The sequence below is a fragment of the Pelophylax lessonae genome (assembly GCF_965119305.1).
Source record: "Pelophylax lessonae genome assembly, chromosome: 7".
Lineage (NCBI taxonomy): Eukaryota > Metazoa > Chordata > Amphibia > Anura > Ranidae > Pelophylax > Pelophylax lessonae.
Window position 1 is genome coordinate 36221541 of NC_138774.1, and position 22990 is coordinate 36244530.

The window sequence follows — 22990 nt, forward strand, 5'->3', positions numbered from 1 at the left end:
CTGTAGGGTTAACAGTACCCCTCACTGTAAACCTCTAAACTCAATAAATTGGAAGAGTGTCCACTTACTTTTGGCCATATAGTGTAGGTGTGATGGTCAGGTGTCCACAAATGTTGGCAACATATTGTATTCCTCTGACGAATCACTGAAGGGCACATGAGATTGCAGTTGTTTGTCATGCTTCCTCTAGTGCAGCCTTTCTCAACCTTAATACCCCAGAGGAACCCTTGAAATAATTTTCAGATCTCAAAGTGGCCCTTATAAAACCAAATCATTGGAGGTCTGTGGGATGAATACCCCTTACATTGGAAGAATTGGGAATTGGGAAGAACGCCCCTCTTACAGTAGTCAGAATGTCCTCCTTACAGATGGCCGAAAAATGTAATGCTACTGGCTTTGCTAAGTGGGTGCCATCGGATGGGAGGTCAATGACCTACAGCTCAAGGAACCCCTAGCAACCTTTGGAGGAACCCTAGGGCTCTACGGAACCCTGGTTGAGAATGGCTGCTCTAGTGGATGCTTCATAAGAATTTTATGGAGAACAAGGTTGGTGTGATGGATTTCTCTAAGGAGATGAGGGAAATGTCCCTAGAACATAGAAAGATTTAAAGACCTGGCAGAGATCATTGCTTTGCTCCACCCCAACAGAAAAATATGTTTTGGGTAGAGTTTGGTTCAGCATTACTATCATTTTTAATTGTTACTGTGCCTACAATTCTAAAATTGTTTTTCAACTTTTGGGGGCTTCTCATGTGGTGAGAATTAATTTTGGCATTTTGAATGTAAACTGCCCCAAGAAGAACTGTCTGTGTTGTCATAGCAACCAACCAGATTTTCCTTTTCAAAGGGCAAGATAAAATCTGAAAGGAGAAAGCTGATTTGTTGCTGGGGAGGACAGAAAGTTTCTCAGACACTTTTGTCTTTGAGATGTGAAAGGACCTCCTTCTCAGAAATATTTTTGACTGCGTTGGCGCAGATTTAGAACTATACTGGAAAATCAGAGTTGCAATCTGGAATTTTCAAAATCAGTAGCTATGAATTAGATTGGTGACTGTGGACAGCACATCCCGTTCTTGTTTCATGCTGGCCATGTGCATATCCAAACTTTACCAAACAGTTATTGAATCTGATCTTTGAGTTAAACGAATGTCTTCGGGGCAACGCAAATGGTATATTCTCTACCCTAGGGTTCCTCAACCTTTTTACCTTGGAGGAGCCCTTAAAAAAAGTTCAGATCTAGGGGAACTCCTGAAATAATATTAACATCTACAGCTCATGGAACATTGGTGCGATCAGAGAGCTGTTGATATAACAGCAATCATTTTTAAAAACCGCATTGAACATTAGAATCAGTTATTAAAAATACCTATTTAATGTGAAACTTGTGCATTCTTAATTCTGCACAGATGCTCAATTCTGGCTCCAACTTGAGATAAACAGTGTACAGGTGGTCAGCAGGTCTGGGTACAGGAGGTCAAGAGGGCACACTACATGGGGGTCAGCAGGGCACATTACATGGGGGAAGCAGGGCACATTCCATGGGAGGGCAGCAGACACATTACCTGGAGGAAGCAGGGTACATTACATGGGGGGGGGGGGCAGCAGGGCACATTACATAGGGGAAGCAGGGTACATTCCATGGGAGGGCAGCAGGCACATTACCTGGAGGAAGCAGGGTACATTACATGGGGGGGGGGGGCAGCAGGACACATTACATAGGGGAAGCAGGGTACATTCCATGGGAGGGGAGCAGGCACATTACCTGGTGGAAGCAGGGCACATTACATGGGGGAGGGGGCAACAGGGCATATTACGTGAAGACAGGAACTTATGTCTTTTTTCAACCTCACAAACTATGTAACTATAGCAGTCGTATCAGCAGGGAGCATCGATAGTTTCAAAAAACGATTAGATGGGCACCTTAAAGACCACAACATACAGGGGTATACAATGTACGGTTAACAGCAAACACACACACACATCATAGGTTGAACGGGATGGACTGATTTCTTTTTTCAACCTCACAAACGATGTAACTGTGTAACTAAGGGCATATTACATGGCAGCAGGGCACATTACATGGGAGCAGGGCACAATACACGAGAGCAGGGCACATTACATGGGCACACAGCAGGGCACATTATAATAGCAGTGGTTTCCTTCATATTGAGAGCAACGCAGGGAAGAGGCTGTGATGAGTCCTCTTGTGACACGCTGTTCCCTTCCGGTCCCTTCTTCCCTCCTGTCTATCCCATGGGATGTCACATACAAGCACCTGCCATGGACAGGAGAGCAGGGGGGCCGGTGGGAATAATGTACCACAGCTAGTACTATCACAGCCCCTTCCGTGCCTAGCTCTGCTGGTGTCAGAAGAGGGAATGCAATCTACCCATCAGCTGCCTGCGACTGTTGGATAGATCAAGGCCAAACCCCTGGGAATCCCTGCTCCAGCATAAATCCAATCGTTCCCCATGTCAAAATTTTTACCAAAAAATAAATAAAAATGAAAGTGATTGTTTCTGAATCAGTAGGTTGCTCTGTACACTGCTGTCATATTTGGTTTGATTCAAACAAATTGGTCAGACGTGATTTAAAATTATATTGGATAGATAAGTTATTGATTTGTTCAGATCAATGCATGTGTGGCATGCATTTTCAGATTAATCCTATAAAACAGTGCAAAGAGCAGCTGTGACTTGCAAAGTGCTGAAACACATCATAAACTATCAGGTCTTGGATTAGTAAAGCCAACCCTGTAAGAGATTGGTCGCTTGCTATGACTTCCTGAACTCTACCCTTTGTGTCTATAATATAGACATCAACATGCTCACACACATACAGTATACTTAACAGGACTTTAAAGGCACCAAAGATATTGCATACACATAAATTCAATTAAACAACATATTTTATTATACAAAATACATATTAAAAGAAGAAACAGTTATTGTTAAGCTGGACGTTTCTTTACATAAACACACAGACATTATTATGTCTCCTAGCTCATGCATCAGCACATTGTACTTAAAGCAAATCTTCAGCCCAAAAAATATTCCTCCCTGCAACCCTCCCCTGTAATGTAAAAAGGCCCTTTTTTTTCTACTCTGGCTCTGCCACCTGCTGCCATTTTTACCTAGGCTAGAATGACATGTCCCTGCACCCGCAGTTTTCAGGCATATCCCATTTACATATCCTAGGAGACTGCAAGAGCAGGGACATACAGCAAACCTGTCAGTGAGTCCTCAGGGGCCGGCTGCAAGAACCCAGAAAAGACAGCCGGCTTCTGATGACATCAGAGAAAAAGATGGCGATGTAGGACCTGGTATGTGGCAGCGGAGCAGCAGATTGGATCAGGACAATGCTGGATTCACTGGGCAAGTGAGTATGTTAATTGAAGACAACCCTGCATAACAGGTAAGAGGGGTGAATATAAAGCAAGAGGGAGGGTGATGTTCCTCATGACAACACTTTATAGATGCAAGGTCATCATGATGTTATTGTATATAACTGCATGATATTGCAACCATAAATGGACAATAATGGTGAATATTTGATTAGCCGCACTTTCATGTGTTTTGTTGGAGCAACAGTCAATTGTGACTATAAGGAGGTTTAAGGAACCTCTTTCAATAAAAATCCATACAAAGCCATAAGTCTTCATACAAGTCATGAGATGGTAACTGGCCAGTCAGATTCACCAAAGAGAGCAAAGGTGGCTGGTTGGTTACCATCTCTTGACTTTAATAGCTGCTAGCTGTAATCATTGTGTTCTGCCAGCCAGGAAGGCTCCCCGTGCTCCCCTGCCAGCAGAACTCTGTAGTGCTGCAGGAGGCATTCCCCCATCAATGTTGATTATGTTGATGGGGGAATCGAGCAATCGAGTCATCTATGGGCTGCTTTAGGGTTCATTGTCTTTCATCTCTTATCACACTGTCTAAATTTCTACATCAAGAGAAACCCTTGCTGAGAGTCTTGATTGCTGTTTCTCTCCTTTTTTGTGAGGGATAAATTTAACGTGGGTGCGCCTTTCCCTGTGATCCTCAGCAGCCCACCTTCTACCGATCTGTGAAGGCCCAGGACTCTCTGGTGTGAGACAAGGTACACTACTTTTTTTTTTTTTTTATATTTCTGAAGAAGTTAACTGTTGCTTCAAAGAAATGTGTATATTCACTACCCATCAAGTTTAGCAAAATGGTTGTCCATTTATGGTTTGAAAAACATGTTGTTTTTTACAGGAACGTCACGATGACCTTGTGTCTATAAAGGGATGCTAAGTACTTTCTTGTATTGCCTCCGTAATGTGCCAGTCTTAGTTCTGCAAACCTTTTTTTTTTTAAGGAAGAACCAGGGCCTTTTCAGTTTATTCATTTGGGGACCTTCTTCACCTAATATAGGGCCTGAGGACATTGCAGGAACAGTGGAAAAAGGGGGGTTTAGCGCTCCCGAACTTAAAAAAGTATTACCTAGCGGGGCAGATGGTTTTTTCCAGATGGTTGTTAAGTGATGATGGAATTTTCGGCTACAGTTTTGAAGGCCGCTATCCTGGGGTCATACGTACAGGGGTCTCAAGGGTTGCCATTGCCACCCTGTCCTATGCTCCAGTTTCTCCCTCCCGCTGGCTTCTGCGGGGGATCTGTCAGGATGGAGAGCGGGGAGGGAGCCGGTAAATTTGTCATTTGCCAGCCCCTTCCTTGTCTTAATGAATAGAGTTAGTGATCGGTAGCAATATTTATTTTTTTCATTCATAGCTGGGGCATAGTAAACTGTGTTATGAATGAATGGTACGCTCTGTACCGAGCTATTCCTGTTCTTTCCTTCTATGCAACGGAGGCGGCAGAAAAAGGGACTGATTAATCTGTCCTCAGTCCTTTTCTCTGTCTCAAAAGTTAGACATAAGGGGTCTGTTTAGACCCTTGATATTTCACCAATGGGGGTCCTAAAAAATATGTAAAAAATAATAAAAAAATTAATTGTAAAACAAAAAACAAAAAAAAGGTCAAGAAATAAAACAACAAAAATAAAAAACTACTGACAGCAGTGGTGGAACTACTAGGGTTGCAAAGGTCGCACTTGCGACTGGGCTCTGGCGTTCCACCATCGTGGGGGGACCCCAAGACAGCAGGAAGGTGGTCCGCTGCGGGACCGTAATAATGGGGGCCACAAAGGGAGTAAAGGGCCCTGGGATAAGTGGGAAGGGCCCCAGTCAAGGGCCAGGGGGCGCCCTTCATGGTTTCTTGCACTGGGACCCTGAAGATTCTAGTTACGCCTCTTATATGGGAGTCTCAAATTCTTACTCTATTGAGGGCCCAGAGCCAAATTTACTCTTACTGGTTCTGTGAAGGCGACTCTCAAAGCCTGGAATCACATTCTTCATTTCCATTGGCCAATCGGAATGACTTCTCACCAGTGTCCCCACTCTAGCTGTATCCACACTTGCCCCACTTTAATACTTCTTTTGATCCAGCCATTTAGGCAAAGAAAGGCATTAAAACCCTGGAAGAGATTACTCGTAGGAGGAGTCTGCTCACTTGTGATGAGTTGAAACTACAGTTTGCTTTCCAAAATGTTTATTTTTTGCGCTATCTGCAGCTGTGGCACGCCTTTACCTTGCAGTTTGGTGCACTTCAAACAGAGACTCGCTCCTTATTGAGAATCTGTTGTATGATGAATCCCTTAAGAAGCACTTGTCTGCAATCTATAAGGATCTCTTTCCTACTACTTCTCCTCCTTGGTTGTGAAATGTAAGGATAAATGTGTTGCTGACGTCCCTGATCTGCAGGGGCAGGACTGGGATGATATGTGGGATTATCTCTTTACTTATTAAATCTCGGCCAAAGATAGGCTCATTTATTTTAAATTTCTCCATAGAATTTCTTACATTGTCCTATAAAAAAATTGTCCTTATTAACTCTTTGGTGTGTTGGCGTTGTTCCTACACTCCAGCCGACTTTGGTCACATTTTTTGGGACTGTCCTGTGATTCAAGGGTTTTGGAAGGTTGTATCCAAATGTATTATGGATGTCCTTGCTGTTTCATTCCTGTTAATGACCACAGTGTGTTTGTTGGATTTGGTGGAGGCACTGGGGGGAGGGGGGTGACGGGTTCCTAAAAGAGCTTTACGGACATTAATTAGCATCTTACTGTTTTACGCCCTCACAGCCATTGTCCTGCACTGGAAGGTGCCTGCAGCTCCTATGATAACCTTTTGGAAATCTTTAGTCAATAACACGGTCCCATTTTACAAAGCGACCTACTTGAGGTGAAGATGTCCCAGGAAGTTTGTCCCTCCACTATTGCCTAGAGCTAATTCTAGCTTTGTTTGGTTATCTTAAAAACTGGGTGGCTGAGAGCTATCCCATGGTCTCCAGTTTTGGAATGGCCTGTTTACAGACCGCATTAGATATACAGTATCTCACAAAAGTGAGTACACCCCTCACATTTTTGTAAATATTTTATTATATCTTTTCATGTGACAACACTGAAAAAATGACACTGTGCTACAATGTAAAGTAGTGAGTGTACAGCTTGTATAACAGTGTAAATTTACTGTCCCCTAATAATAACTCAACACACAGCCATTAATGTCTAAACCGCTGGCAACAAAAGTGAGTACACCTCACTCTCTCATACTGGTCACTGGAAGTTCAACATGGCACCTCATGGCAAAGAAATCTGAAAAAAAGGATTGTTGCTCTACATGAAGATGGCCTAGGCCAGTGATGGCGAACCTTGGCACCCCAGATGTTTTGGAAATACATTTCCCATGATGCTCATGCACTTTGCAGTGTAGTTGAGCATCATGGGAAATGTAGTTCCAAAACATCTGGGGTGCCAAAGTTCGCCATCACTGGCCTAGGGTATAAGAAAATTGCCAAGACCCAGAAATTGTGCTGCAGCATGGTGGCCAAGACCAAACAGCAGTTTGACGGGACAGGTTCCACTCAGAACAGGCCTCGCCATGGTCGACCAAAGAAGTTAAGTGCATGTGCTCAGCGTCATATCCAGAGGTTGTCTGTGGGAAATAGATGTATGAGTGCTGCCAGCATTGCTGCAGACGTTGAAGGGGTGGGGGGGAGGTCAGCCTGTCAGTGCTCAGACCATACACCGCACATAGCATCAAATTGGTCTGCATGGCTGTCGTCCCAGAAGGAAGCTTCTTCTAAAGATGACGCACCAGGAATCCCACAAACAGTTTGCTGAAGACAAGCAGACTAAGGACATGGATTAATGGAACCATGTCCTGTGGTCTAATGAGACCAAGATGAACTTATTTGGCAAAGAAAGTGTTTGTCAAGTGTGTGTGGTGGCAACCAAGTGAGGAGTACAAAGACAAGTGTGTCTTGCCTACAGTCAAGCATGGTGGTAGGAGTGTCATGGTCTGGGGCTGCATGAGTTCTGCCAGCACTGAGGAGCTACAGTTCATTGAGGGAACCATGAATGCTTACATGTACTGTGACATACTGAAGCAGAGCATGATCCCCTCCCTTCAGAGATTGGGCCGCAGGGCAGTATTCCAACATGATAATGACTCCAAACACACCTCCAAGACGACCACTGCCTTGCTAAAGAAGCTGAGGGTAAAGGTGATGGACTGGCCAAGCATGTCTCCAGACCTAAACCCTATTGAGCATCAGTGGGGCATCCTCAAACAGAAGGTGGAGGAGCGCAAGGTCTCTAACATCCACCAGCTCTGTGATGACGTCATGGAGGAGTGGAAGAGGACTCCAGTGGCAACCTGTGAAGCTCTGGTGAACTCCATGCCCAAGAGGGTTAAGGCAGTGCTGGAAAATAATGGTGGCCATTTTGGGCCCAATTTGGACATTTTCACTTAGGGGTGTACTCACTTTTGTTGCCAGCGGTTTAGACATTAATGGCTGTGTGTTGAGGTATTTTGAGGGGACAGCAAATTTACACTGTTATACAAGCTGTACACTCACTACTTTACATTGTAGCAAAGTGTCATTTCTTCAGTGTTGTCACATGAAAAGATAGAATAAAATATTTACAAACATGTGAGGGGTGTACTCACTTTTGTGAGATACTGTATATACACATCATGTCTAAATTCACATAGACTTCATTAGCTACCATTATGATTTCTACGAGTTAATTGTACTGATTTCCTTGCCCCTGCTATGCCTCTGAAGTTCATTCACGTGCATTTGGGGACGCTCTGCTGAGCCTCAGGTGTATTGTTTTGTGCCCTCTGTCTTTTTTGTTAATCAATAAACAGAATTTAATTTTTATAATAAAAAAATAAAGGGTTGCTAAGTACAATGTGGTTGTTTTATGAGCTAGGAGAATTCTAATTTTAATATGTATTTTGCATAATAAAGTATTTATTGAATTTACTTGCACTTAAATTGGGTACCTTTAAAGTCCAATTCAACATATGAATGTGTGTATTCTGAAGCTCTAGGAGTTGTAGATACCTGTAGATAGGTGGTTGATTTGTATATGTTCGTATATATTTTAGGCATGTTATAAGCAGCAGATATCGTGCAATGAAATGATGCAATATCATTGCTAACTTAGGGCAGCCATGCACAGTTATTACGACAAGCAGATGTCTTACTTAGACGAGGGGCAGGGAGACATCTGTCCATGCTCGACCCTGCCTGAATCTCCTATGATCTTCCATGGAACTCGGCTTACTCTTGATAATGGGAAGTTACAACATCCTTCCTTTTTTTCATAGGAGAGGGCAGGATCGGCGCCCAGGTGCAGTATATTGATTAAAAAGCCAATTAGCTCTATTGATTACGATAGTTGGAAGCATCCAATATTATCCCCAGTCTTATCCTTGCCCAACCAGAGCATGTGAATCTCAGACACGGAGTCAAGTGGTGTATGAACACCCACATAAGAACATTGTATTAGGAGATATATTTAGGCTGCTACTGCTGACCTCTTTCTAAAAAAAATCAATTGCTTCCCTGTCATTCTGACCCTCCAGCTCAAGGGGTCTTTTGCATCACTGACCTGGAATGAGTGTGCATCAAGTGATGTCAGATCATGTAATAGGCCTAGTTGTTCCAGATAAATGACATAGTATGAGAGACAAAGCATCATGTAACAGCTAGGCATATAGCATATTATGTATGAGGCTAGTAATGGCAGCCTCCATATTTTACCTTTTGTTTAATAAAACACTGTCTACCTGCCCATTGATGGCAGAGTTGACTATACCGGCGCCTGGTAGCCCTTTTTCCTTCCCCTGCTAGTTAAACTCTCCCATCTGGGAACAAAAAAAAGAGTTCAGGCACTGATCCAAGCACAATGTTCCTATAATGTCATTATCCAGAGGGTACACAAATAATAGAAATATATATGGTGCACCGCTGATCGCCTATTCCTAAATACAGGATGGTGTATGGGAAAGTAGAAACGAAAAAAAGGATGGCGCTCTGGCGTGCATAATGAAAGTCAAATCCCCCCAACTGAAGCTCATATGTGCAGTCTTTAAAAATGTATTTGGTATATCCAGGGTAAGTTAAAACGATGCTTTCCTACCGGACCTTGAAGCCTCTGTATCTCCTGGCTGTATCATAAGGAATCCCTGATGTGAGTCATGGGAACCTAGTACCTTTAGTCCCGATGGAAGGGAAGGGGGCACTCTTAGGTGGAAGAAAAGGTGGTCCCTCGATTGTGAAGGCTCGCATGGTCCAGTGTGCGGCCGCTTACTAGGACCGGAGCCGATGCGCTATGCTCCTGCTGTGTCCGCCGTGAACACCGGGAGCCGCACAAGGATGACGTCACAAGGTGGGGCCGGAAGTCAGCCGAAAGTCAGCCACGGAGACCAACAGGAAGCCGGATGGAGCGGGGAAAGTGATGCGCTCGCTTCTCTGGAGCCTCCCGTTGCCACAACTACATGTTTCGCTACAATGTAGCTTTGTCAAGTTGTGGCTAAGGGCAACTGGAGGCTATAAGAAGCCAAATAGATGGGTGGGGTTAGGCTAGTAAGCCAATGAGAAACCCTCAAAAGCTGAATCAAAAAATAAGTAAATACAGAAAATATAAAAAGACAAAAAAGAGGGAGACCAAAAGGAAAGGAAATATAAATGTTTTTATATATATTAGAGTGACGTGACAAAAAAGGGGGAAATTAAATAGGGAGAAATAAACTAATAATAAATATATATTGGTGAAAAAAGGGAAAATAATTATTCGTAAAAATTATGTATAGGTTATCCCCAATGCCTAATACTAACCATGCTGGAGATCCAGAATGCTTCATGGCGGCAATACAAATATAATAAAAGTCATTAATACACTAAAAAATATTGTTAAATGAATAATTTGGCAATCACATTATACATGAAATATATACATATATATAAAAAATGTATATATACACTAATGAATAAAAACTTAATAAATAAATTAATTGATCTTCTAAAACTTTGCTCACGCATCTAATATAATACCATAAATTTAAAACTCTCCCATCTGAGCTCCCTAGTCATCTCTCTCTCTCTAGTTCACCTGGAGTACATCCCGATGTCCTATGGTGGTGTAGCCAGGTGAATGATGTCACTTTTACTACCACTAATATGTTCGGCCTGCCTATCACCCCCTCAGGCCTGAGCACTGACACATGGGGAGGTCATATTTTCTGTATACATGGAAGCCCTATTCTGTAAGAGCAACAGAGTGAGGGCTCTAACAGACAGAGAGGTAGCAAGGAAGCCTAGGTGGATAGGCATACCCTGCTGAAGGAGTTGGGCTGTCAGGAGGCATTGTTACTTTCCCTGACTCGGCAAAGTGCCCTTTTAGTTGACAACACAGTCTCAAGCACAACACATGTTGCAATCTGACTGTACCATCTCTCTTAGATCTGCCAGCAACTATGTAGTAGAAGGACTTGCCTGACTGGATACAAATTAATTTTTGTGGTTGTAAATTCTCAGGCCCCCTTTCACACTTGGAGTCCGTCAGCGGACTCCATTTTTCTCAGTGGGAGATTGATCCGCCGATCCCCCGCTGAGCAGGCGGATGGCAGCTTTGTCTCTGCGCTGTGTGCGGAGACAGAGCTATTTGATCAAGAAGAAAGTGACCGCACTCCGAAATGAAAATCAAACAGGAATGTATTTATTCCACATCAAAAATAGGCATCAAACTTCAAACTGTGAGACATAGGACAATAGGTAGACCCGTTTCACGACTAAGAATGTCGCTTACTCATTACCATTACTTGGTAATGAGTAAGCGACATTCTTAGTCGTGAAACGCGTCTACCTATTGTCCTATGTCTCACAGTTTGAAGTTTGATGCCTATTTTTGATGTGGAATAAATACATTCCTGTTTGATTTTCATTTCGGAGTGCGGTCACTTTCTTCTTGATCAAATAGTTTCTGGATTACGGATCCGACCAGCACCTGATAGCATCTCACCTGGAGCGGTCTCTTTTCAGTTTGGATTCAATATATCTCTGCGGAGACAGAGCTGTCAGGTCCTCGTTGTTCTCTATGGGGGAATCAGATGAGAACGGACCGCCTTTCCGTTCTCATCCTATCCGCTGATTTTAGCAGAGACCCTAGAGAATAAAATGGAGATTGCAATATTTTTTGTCATACCGTATTTGTGCAGCGGTCTTCCAAACGCACTTTTTTTGGGGAAAAAATTCACTTTTTTAAATTAAAAAATAAGAAACCAGTAAAGTTAGCCCAATATTTTTCCATATTATGAAAGATAATGTTACGCCGAGTAAATAGATACCTAACATGTCATGCTTCAAAATTGCGCACGCTTGTGGAATGGCGACAAACATTGGTACTTAAAAATCCCCATAGGGGACACATTAAAAAATTTCTACAGGTTACCAGCTTAGAGTTACAGAGGAGGTCTAGGGCTAGAATTATTGCTCTCACTCTAATGATTGCGGCGGCGATACCCACATGTGTGGTTTGAACACCGTTTATATATGTGGGTGCGACTTGCGTATGCGTTCGCTTCTGCATGCGAGCTAACGGGGACAGGGCGCTTCAATTTTTTTTTTTCCTATTTTAATTATTTTTTATTTTTGCAGTTTTTTTTTTTTTAATGTTTGGATCATTTTTATTCCTATTACAAGGAATGTAAACATCCCTTGTAATAGAAAATGGCATGACAGGACCTCTTTATTGTGAGATCTTGGGTCAAAAAGACCTCAGACCTCACAACTACACTAAAAAAGAATAAAAAATAAATTGCTGGAAAAAAAATTGGCCCTTTAAACCGGTTGCAAGGCAATGCCGTTTGACGTTGCTCCGGTCCTCCAAGACCATAGAGTCAAGTGGGGGGCCATCTTGCCCTCACTCGGAAAAGCAGCACAACCCTGGGGGTTGGTGAGTAAGGGTTTGTTGTGACTTCCTGTCTGCGAGGAGCCAGGACCGGATCATTTTCCCTGCTGCCGGCGGGTCTGGTAAGCAGGGAAAACGGCCACACCTCTTCCGCCGCACCGTAAGGGTGATCCCGCAGCGAATCCGCCGCTGGGACCACCCATATCTGAAAGTCGACCGTTTAAAAAATATCTGCTGCCATAACCCCAATATTTAGTGTCAAAGGACCGAGGTAAATCCACGGCGGGCGGTCGGTAAGTGGTTAAACAAATCCTCCAACATAAGTTGTGCCTGTTTTATCTGCACCGTTCTATTGTTAACGGCCATTGAAAGTACACAGATCAATGGCTATTTATCAGTTCCAGAAGACTGGGGTCAGGGATCTGACATCACACACTACACAGCATAGAGTAGGGGGCTGAGTGTAATCTGAGACCTGAGTGGAGGGAATGGACACACCCCCCTCTACACAGTCTCATAGTGAAACATGCCCATCTGAAGCTGTCGGTCACCTTCTGTTTGGTGGAGGGGTGTGGCTGTCCGCTGGGATTCTGTGGTGTCTGCAGAACCTGTCAGAAGTGACTCATGCAGATAGCAGAGGCAGGAGAGAGCAGCCAGAAATCACATTGGTGCTTTGGATTGATGCAAATACGCACTATAGAAGGATATGCGTTGTTCATTTTTCATTTTAGAGGTTTACAACCACTTTAAATAGTTTAGGTAGAGCCTCATATTAAATAGGTTGGTTATATCTAAAGTTGATTGTATAAAGATTATATGGTATGATTGTAACATATATAGTGAGCCCTAATTAAATCTGGCTGATCAAATGTTATCAGCTGTGTACAGAGAGGATCTACCTGATTGGATAGACTTGGAATTGATTGTTAAGGACAGTTCTCATACTCTGATGAAATGTTGGTAGATTGTATTAAGCTGTTGATTAACAATTCACTGTGTGTGCTCAACTCTAGTAGTACATATGTTGAAATATATACAGGTACTGTATATATATATATATTACTGACAACCAATCAGATTGCATCTCTCATCCTCTGGGTTGATGCAACAAGAAATAGGATTGGTTTTGTATCAGAAAACAGCTCCACCTGTACTTTGTTTTTCTGTGCCCTGTTTTCCGTGAATCAGTCCATAATATGGATGATGAGCTGACACTCTTTTCTCCTCATCTGGAAGAATTTTGAAGCTTATTTTATTTTCCTATATTATTATTTTTTTCCCCTTTAATACCTTCTTTATTCATTTTTAAAGTGGACCTTTGTTTTGTGTCAGCCATCTCCACCGGACAGCAAACTAGTACCGTGCTGCTCGGTGGACGCGATTTTGTGTGCCTGATGTTTCAAGATCATGTCTGAAAAAAATATGTCACAGCTATTTGTTTTTGTCGCAAAGTTAATTGTAAAAGCCTACTGCTTTAAAGTGACCCTGTCATGAGAGCCATTGCTTCAAAAAATTCATGCTTTCTGGCTGTGTCTGGCACTAATACTTTTTGAGCCACAGACCCAAAACACATATGTGGTAAGGCCTGGTTCACACCTATGCAAGTTGCAGCTTGCAAATTCCGGATGCATTTTGCATTTTTTAATACACGTTTTTGATCCATTGAACCGAAAACCAAAAAAAAAAAAATGCACAGATGTGAACGTGACCCAAATGGACTGTAGTGTGTATCTGCAAAACTGAAAACGCACTAAAAATTGCATAGGTGTGAATCAGGCCTAAATGAGCATTAGGAAAGCATCAGAATGTATTATCTCTGTACTTGATGCCGGTTAGTAATTCTGATAGCATTGAAGCCAACACATCAACATGACAGCCAAAGAAGAAGCATTTTCAGAAGAACAGTGGGGGCCTCCATTAACCAGTTCCCACCCAGGCCAATTCTGAAATTTCTCTCCTACTTGTAAAAATTAGTATTGCTTGAAAACTACTTAGAACCCTCAAACATTATATATATAGATAGATAGATAGATATATACAGTGCCTTGCAAAAGTATTTGGCCACCTTGAACTTTTTGACCTTTTGCCACATTTCAGGCTTCTAACATAAAGATATAAAACTTTAATATTTTTTGAAGAATCAACAACAAGTGGGACAAAATCATGAAGTGGAACGAAATTTATTGGATATTTCAAACTTTGTTAACAAATAAAAAACTGAAAAATTGGGCGTGCAAAATGATTCAGCCCCTTTACTTTCAGTGCAGCAAACTCTCTCCAGAAGTTCAGTGAGGATCTCTGAATGATCCAATGTTGACCTAAATGACTAATGATGATAAATAGAATCCACCTGTGTGTAATCAAGTCTCCGTATAAATGCACCTGCACTGTGATAGTCTCAGAGGTCCGTTTAAAGCGCAGAGAGCATCATGAAGAACAAAGAACACACCAGGCAGGTCCGAGATACTGTTGTGGAGAAGTTTAAAGCCGGATTTGGATACAAAAAGATTTCCCAAGCTTTAAACATCCCAAGGAGCACTGTGCAAGCGATAATATTGAAATGGAAGGAGTATCAGACCACTGCAAATCTACGAAGACCTGGCCGTCCCTCTAAACTTTCAGCTCATACAAGGAGAAGACTGATCAGAGATGCAGCCAAGAGGCCCATGATCACTCTGGATGAACTGCAGAGATCTACAGCTGAGGTGGGAGACTCTGTCCATAGGACAACAATCAGTCGTATACTGCACAAATCTGGCCTTTATGGAAGAGTGGCAAGAAGAAAGCCATTTCTTAAAGATATCCATAAAAAGTGTTGTTTAAAGTTTGCCACAAGCCGCCTGGGAGACACACCAAACATGTGGAAGAAGGTGCTCTGGTCAGATGAAACCAAAATCGAACTTTTTGGCAACAATGCAAAATATTATGTTTGGCGTAAAAGCAACACAGCTCATCACCCTGAACACACCATCCCCACTGTCAAACATGGTGGTGGCAGCATCATGGTTTGGGCCTGCTTTTCTTCAGCAGAGACAGGGAAGATGGTTAAAATTAATGGGAAGATGGATGGAGCCAAATACAGGACCATTCTGGAAGAAAACCTGATGGAGTCTGCAAAAGACCTGAGACTGGGACGGAGATTTTTCTTCCAACAAGACAATGATCCAAAACATAAAGCAAAATCTAAAATGGAATGGTTCACAAATAAACTTATCCAGGTGTTAGAATGGCCAAGTCAAAGTCCAGACCTGAATCCAATCGAGAATCTGTGGAAAGAACTGAAAACTACTGTTCACAAACGCTCTCCATCCAACCTCACTGAGCTCAAGCTGTTTTGCAAGGAGGAATGGGCGAAAATTTCAGTCTCTCGATGTGCCAAACTGATAGAGACATACCCCAAGCGACTTACAGCTGTAATTGCAGCAAGAGGTGGCGCTACAAAGTATTAACTTAAGGGGGCTGAATTTTGCACGCCTAATTTTTCCGTTTTTTTTATTTGTTAAAAAAGTTTGAAATATCCAATAAATTTCGTTCCACTTCATGATTGTGTCCCACTTGTTGATTCTTCACAAAAAATTACAGTTTTATATTTTTATGTTTCAAGCCTGAAATGTGGCAAAAGGTTGCAAAGTTCAAGGGGGCTGAATACTTTTGCAAGGCACTGTGTGTATATATATATATATATCTATAAGAGCAGAGACCCTAAGGAATAAAATGGTGGGTGATGCAACTTTTTTTTTCTATTTGCACAACGTTTTTTTTTTTTTTAACGCAATTTAAAAAACTAAATACACTTTAATTATTATTATTTTTTTCCCCACAAACACTATATAATACCCATTTCTTTGTTAAAATAAAAAAGATGATGTTACACCAAGTAAATAAATACCTAACATGTCACGCTTTAAAATTGCATATGCCCATTGAACAGCTCCAAACTACTGTACCTAAAAATCTCTATTGGCGGTGCTTTAAAAGCCAGGTTAAAAGTTTAGAGTCTGGAGCTAAAATTATTGCTCATGCTCTAAAGTTCTCAGCGATACCTCACGTGTGGTGCGATCACACGTATGCGTTCATGCTTACGCGTAAGCACAGGGGGAGGGGGCACATTAAATTTATTCAAAACTTTTTTTTTTTTTTTTACACTTTGTTTTTTATTTTTTTATTAACTTTATTGCTTTCACAAGGGATGAACAGCATCCCTTGTGACAGCATGGGCCGTGACAGGTCCTATTTATAAAGAGATCTGAGGTCTATTAAATCCCAAATCTCTCCTCTGGCCTCCAGTTCAGCCGATCAGACACAGATCAATCTGAATGGCTGCTTCCGGCCAGGTAAATAAAGAGCCAAAACAGGAAGTGACGAAACCCTTGTGGCTTCTGGTTTACAGGGTCACAGAGAGAGAGGAACAACGTCAGTTCTTCTTTCTCTGTGTAGTGCCACTAGTCGCATCACTCCCCGTCTCCGCAATCAGACGTCAGGGAAAGGCGGGAGAAGCATTGGGAGGGGACCCCCTTTCACCTCCCCCAGAAATGATGGCCACTCAAATCACTTTTGCCTTAGAGGAAATCTCCAGCTGAAAATGTTTCATACCAGGATGATGATCATAGGTGCAGGCATCTTCCCGGTATAACCACTTCAATCCGAGGACATCGTATGGGTGGGAAGTGGTTCTCCACTCTCTTTCAATCCTCCTCCTCCAATCTCCTTATAACAGGCATAAAATAAAGAAGTCAGAATACAACTGTCCCTGGGATTTTTATGGTGGTTATAGAAAAAATACAAGTTTTAAAAGATCCATTTTTTTAAATATATTTAAAAATTATATTAAAACCATAGAAATGCACAGATGTAACAATCCTACAGGCTCACCTAAGTCAGAGGACTGCTGGCCGGAGGTAGGAGTGGAGCCCAGTGGCAAGGACCGCAGGCCGGTAGTAGGTGCAGGAAGTCTGGCAGAGGCGTGGTCAGACATTCCGGGTTGGCTACGGTGGTAGCAGTGCTGGATACTGGATGGACAACAGGTAGTACTCTGATGAGGACACGGGTTCACCTGAGGTGCGGAAACGAAGTGCTAGCTGGTTTTCACTAGAGCCCCTGATGGTTGGGATAGACTGCGCTCCCCAGAATCACCCAGCCCGGGAGAGTGCAGGTTCAGTCCAGAGGTGGAGGAGCAGACAAGGGATAACCAGAGAGAAGTCAGACGAGCCAAAGATCGGGGCAGGCAGCAGTAAGCGTGGTCAGACAATCCGGATCGGCAACGGAGTTAGCAGTTCAGTAGGTAGGGATAAAGCAGAAGAGTAGTCGGTAGTCAATTCCTGGTCAGCAGTAGATTAGTGGTAGTAGACAAGAGCAGCAGGTGAGGAGAAGCTTGATCAAGGCTCAGGAGCTCAATAATCAGCAAACTTGAGTGCAAGGGGCTGGACTTATATAGGGAAGTACCAGGTGTGGGGAATCAAGGGTGATGAGCAAGGCTTGGCAAGACTTATGCCTCGTACACACGCATCGATAGTTGGCCGTGAATTTTCGGCCAACGTCCAATCGGATGATTTTCGGCTTGTTAGTATGATGCTTTCGACAACCGACTCCGACTTTTCGGCCAAACAAAATCTGGTGTGCAGGCTATAAAATTTTTGTTGGTCGTCAACAGAACGGCCGATTTTCCGTCAGTCAGTACAGATTTCGGCAGACAAAAATCTGATGAGCAAGACTGGGCATGCTCAGAGAAGAAAAACACACGGAAAGTTAACCAACACATGACATCACTTCTGAAGTTGGTTTTTGTGTGCAATTCGTGTGCAGTCTAGAGCACATTTCAACCAACACAACAACACTGGACAAAAGACGGCCGATCGGTCGGCCGATAATCGTTGCGTGTGTACGAGGCATAAGGTTGAAATAATAGGCTTCAGGGAGGAATGTCCAGAGAGGAATGTCCAGAGAGGACGGTAGCCTAGTAAGCAGGGCTACCGCCTGGGATGTGGCTGGTCACGGGTTCGAATCCTGACAACAGAATATTTCAGTAACGGCCAGGTAAATAGGGTTTCGGCTCTTTATTTACCTGGCCGTTACCGGCAAGGGAAGCAGCCATTCAGACTAATCAGCAATCAGACGTCAGGGAAAGGCGGTAGCAGCATTGGGAGTGGACCCCCTATCACCTCCCCCAGAAATGATGACCACTCAAATCACTTCTGCCTTAGAAGAAATCGCCGGCTGAAAATTTTTCATACCGGGATGATTATAGGTGCAGGCATCATCCCAGTATAACCACTTCAATCCGAGGACATCATATGGGTGGGAAGTGGTTCTCCACTCTCCTTCAATCCTCCTCCTCCAATCTCCTTATAACATGTTTAAAAGAAAGAAGTCAGAATACAACTGCCCCTGGGACTTTTATGGTGGTTATAGAAAAAAATACAAGTTTTAAAAGTTATTCATTTTTTTACAAATATATTTACAAATTAGATTAAAACCATAGAAATGCACAGAACATTTCAGTACATCACAAAAGTTCCTTCACATAAATATTCAATGATTAATGTAGCAATCAAAAGTGGAAGATGGAAAAATCATAGTCTCAATGTGTTTTGTGAAACATACAGGCATACCCCACTTTTAAGTACACAATGGGAACAGAGCATGTATGTAAAACCAAAATGTACTTAAAGTGAAGCAATACCTTTTTTCATTTCTCAATGCATGTAAATACACTAGCTCCATAGGAAATCTTGGTTAGCTTGACATGGCCCTGCTCCCAAACCATAAGTGACAAGGACACCAAGCTTGGGGAGCATGTTAAGGGGATCCAGGACTATAACATGGTAGATAACCTAGGCAAGCTGGCCGGCCACAAATAGGATATGTTGTAGTCCTGGGTCCCCTCTCGGTGCTTCCTACGTTTGGTATCCCTGTCACTTATGGTTTGGGAGCAGTGCCATGTCAAGCTAACCAAGATTTCCCATAGATGCCAATGTTAAAAACCAGGAGTAGTGCCATGCCAAGCTGACCAGGCTGTGTCCGTACTCGCGAGTGTACGTAAAGTGAGTGTACTTAAAACGGGGTATGCCTGTAGTTCAATTTATCAGGAGTTCGATGTTGCTGTTAAAATGTCTGTAAATTAAATTAAAGTATTATTCCAGATGGTATAACCTAATTTATCTTGAAAAAGCACAGGAAGAAAGATAGAATCCAACAAAACAAAGGAAAAACTTAAGTAATAAAAATATATAACATACAATTGGTCATGATAACCAAAACAAAAAGCGGGGAGGAACAGCGGCTGTTCCCAATATTAGATAGAACCCACAGGAAAGCATCTAGCCCAGGGGCTATGGGTCTGGCCCTGGTAGATCCCTGTTATTTTTGAGGTTTAAAAGAAAGAGTTATATGGAGACTGCCATATTTACACGGCTTCTGAAAGTGCTAGTTGGATATCTTGCTTTTGCCCGTCTTTATTTCATCAGTGGCAGGGAACAAATACACAGGCCAGGTCTTCTGACTTCTCTTTGACGTTCCAAATCGGCATCTGCTAATCATTGACTTTTCTAATCACAGTCAATAATCAGGAGGTCAGGGACTCAAAAAGTATGAAAGCAAGAGGATCAACATGGCCGGCATTTGCAGGTCGACAGTGACGGCCTCGGTACTTCTCTCACGACAGGTTTGGTTTAATAATGCTCACAGCTATTGTATTAATGTACCTGTGATAGTTAAAGGTCAACAAAAGGTGACATTTTATATCTCTCAAGGACACCAGTGGTGAGATTCTTCTGCAGCAGTTGGTGCCTCTTTTTATTCCACAAGGTGAAGGTGTCACTATCACTGCTGAAATCAACAACTATTTGTTTAGTCAACTTTCATTTTTTTGGGCTATACTCTTATTTGACTAACATGCACAAAAGTTTAGGTCAATAGATATTTTGGTAGGCATAGCTACCGGAGCCTCAGAGTGATGGATGAAACCGTTTGTGATTCAACCTTACAGAATCTACTTCAGGGGTGTCAAACTCAATTTAATCGCGGGCCGCATCAGCATTATGATTGCCCTCAAAAGGGCCGATTGTATCTGTAAGACTGGATGTCAAGAGCATCCCCTACCCTTACATAAGACGTCAAGAGCCTCTCCACCATCAGAAGTTGAGTCCCCCACCCTCCCTTACATCACAGTGCACCTCCCTTACCTTGTGCTGCTGCTGGGAAGAAGCTGGAGGCATTGCTGGAAAGCAGAAAGTATAAGGTCTAGAGGAGGACTGGAGATCTCCTGCAGCTACAGGAGAGGTGTGAGGGCCACATAAAATGGCCTGGAGGGCCAGATTCGGCCCACGGGCCTTGTGTTTGACACCTGTGATCTACTTAAAGCCCATCTTGGGGCCTTTCAAATAGGCTGCTCATTAGCTGAGTGAAGGAGCTAGCATGGCAGGATGACAACATTGCTGCTAATTGTGAGAAAGTGGCTCAGGTGCCATTCACATTAAAAAGAGAAGCTTGGGATTAAAAAATCACAAACATTTATGCTCACCTTGGTGGAGAACTGACACCCACTGACCTAAGTCAGTGAATCAGCGCTCACTGGACCACTCTGGAAGGGACCACATGACCAGTGGTGCCACAGATAAATCACAAATGTAAATGTGAATAAAATTAAATGAATAAATTGAATAAATTAAATAAAAAAATATATAATAATAATGAATTGAGTGACAATGGAAATGTTACAGGGCAAACAAGATACAAGAACCTCAAGTGTGTAGAAGTCCTATTCAATCATGCGATGATCCCGAGTGAATGGATCCTTGCTGATGAAAGAGTACAAAAAGTCCAAATCAAGGTACTGGGGTGAAGATTAGACAGGCAGGTCCTCAAGAGGTAGGGATATCCTCCAAACATGTAACAAAGAAAAGGAACAAGGGCGCCAAGTCATAAAGATAGATGAACAGCTGTGTAATTTAATATAGTAACTTACATGTTAAAAACAGGTATTCCAATAAGACAGCATACATGGTGTGAAAGGACAGTCCCCACAGTGGATCCGATGGAAGATGCAAGATGAAGGATAGTCACATCTGGGTCTTGTGTGGCGGGTCCTGTATAATGGTGAAGGCAGTCCTGGATACCGGCAATACCGGGTGATGCTGCAAATGGCGTGGGATCCCTGGCTGGGCAGCCTCACAGCGATCCGCCGTGCAGCAGGGAGGTAATGACCCGGAACCGGAAGTGGAAAGGACATTTGCCTGATGAAGGAGGAGGTCCTCCGAAACGACGTTGTGGCCCGCCCTCCACTCTTGGTTCAGTGTTCGTTTCTGTCGGCTTCCGAGGAGGAACCGACAGACTTGTCCTTTCCACTTCCGGTTCCGGGTCATTACCTCCCTGCTGCACGGCAGATCGCAGTGAGGCTGCCCAGCCAGGGAGCCCACGCCATTTGCAGCATCACCCGGTATTGCCGGTATCCAGGACTGCCTTCACCATTATACAGGACCCGCCACACAGGACCCAGATGTGACTATCCTTCATCTTGCATCTTCCATCGGATCCACTGTGGGGACTGTCCTTTCACACCATGTATGCTGTCTTATTGGAATACCTGTTTTTAACATGTAAGTTACTATATTAAATTACACAGCTGTTCATCTACCTTTATGACTTGGCGCCCTTGTTCCTTTTCTTTGTTACATGTTTGGTGGAGAACTGAGTGATCAAATACAGCTGATCGCTCTGTTCTTGTTTTTTAGTCAGCAGAGAGCCAATGACTGTCTCTCACTGGAGTGCCAGGCTGTGGAGGGGGCAGAGTGGCTTTCTCAGGCTCTCAGCGACTTGCTTTTAGGCTGGGCCAGTTGCCTGTCCAGGCATCTGGGTGGATCTTGACATTAAAGCCTTGACCAGTTGAGTGATGTCAGCCATCAGCAGAATAAATACGGGTCACAGGAGTAAAGAACGAAGTGCACTCCTGTTATCACGAGGAGTAGGGCCAAAATAGCTTTGGCTGTACTTCTCCGTTAAGCTTTCCATAGGTGTGCATTAAGGCAAGCACGTTAATGTGCATTATGACATACATTAATGTGTGTTGTACTAAGGCAGCCTCTTTGTTATGAATTGGTTGCAAATGTAGACCAGAAACAAATTACTTTTAACGCAATATAATGAACTCACAGCTATAAGGGCAAACTGAAAAATGTTTTTTTGTTTTTGGTCTACATAGTTTTGAGTCAACCAGGACTGCAGAGTACAAATAATAATAAAAAGGGGGTTTGTAGGCCCTTCCAGTTATTTTTGTGGGTTGCCAATGTACCACAAAGGGTGAAAAAACCAACACTGTATAGGATGATATCAATCAAAGAGAACTGTGATGGGGCACTGGTTGCACAAAAAGGAGGAAGCCCTTGGAAGCAATGAATAAGGTAACTATATCAACCTTTTCATCATCCCCTAAGAAACATCAACAGTTACCCCTTGGAGTCTGTGCCTTTCCGGCCCTTGAAGGGGGCTTAGGACCCTGGGAGGCAGGGTGGAGTTTATGATCATGTGACCGCTGTGATTGGCTGTCATGGTGGTCACATGATCTGAAAGCTTACCGTTAGCTGTCGGCAACCGTGTCGGGAGGGCGCAACTGCATTTTGCCACTCGGCACCAAAGCCCACCTGCTAAGAGGCCATATATTTGCATGTGGCCAGCGCCAAGTGGTTAAACCTTGTGGGTGGGGAGAGGAACCCAC

The 22990-nt window shown here is 43.1% G+C and overlaps 1 protein-coding gene and 1 long non-coding RNA gene across 13 annotated transcripts in view; one reads left to right on the forward strand and one right to left on the reverse strand.

Moving 5' to 3' along the window:
• SYNGAP1 (synaptic Ras GTPase activating protein 1) overlaps positions 1–22990 on the forward strand; it is a 643453-nt gene that overhangs the window by 615058 nt on the left and 5405 nt on the right. For 7 of the 12 annotated variants that reach the window (XM_082263688.1, XM_082263693.1, XM_082263690.1 and 4 more), the window contains one exon: positions 4048–4098. The exons of the other annotated variants lie outside the window; for them this stretch is intronic. In XM_082263688.1, the coding sequence (XP_082119814.1) occupies positions 4048–4098 (51 nt within the window). The remainder of the gene's footprint in view (positions 1–4047; positions 4099–22990) is intronic. 12 annotated transcript variants of the gene reach the window in all.
• Positions 909–1699, reverse strand: LOC309559986. The gene is made up of 3 exons (XR_014225485.1): positions 1616–1699; positions 1469–1562; positions 909–1398 (listed from the first exon to the last, which is right to left on the reverse strand). It is a non-coding gene; the product is annotated as an uncharacterized lncRNA (long non-coding RNA).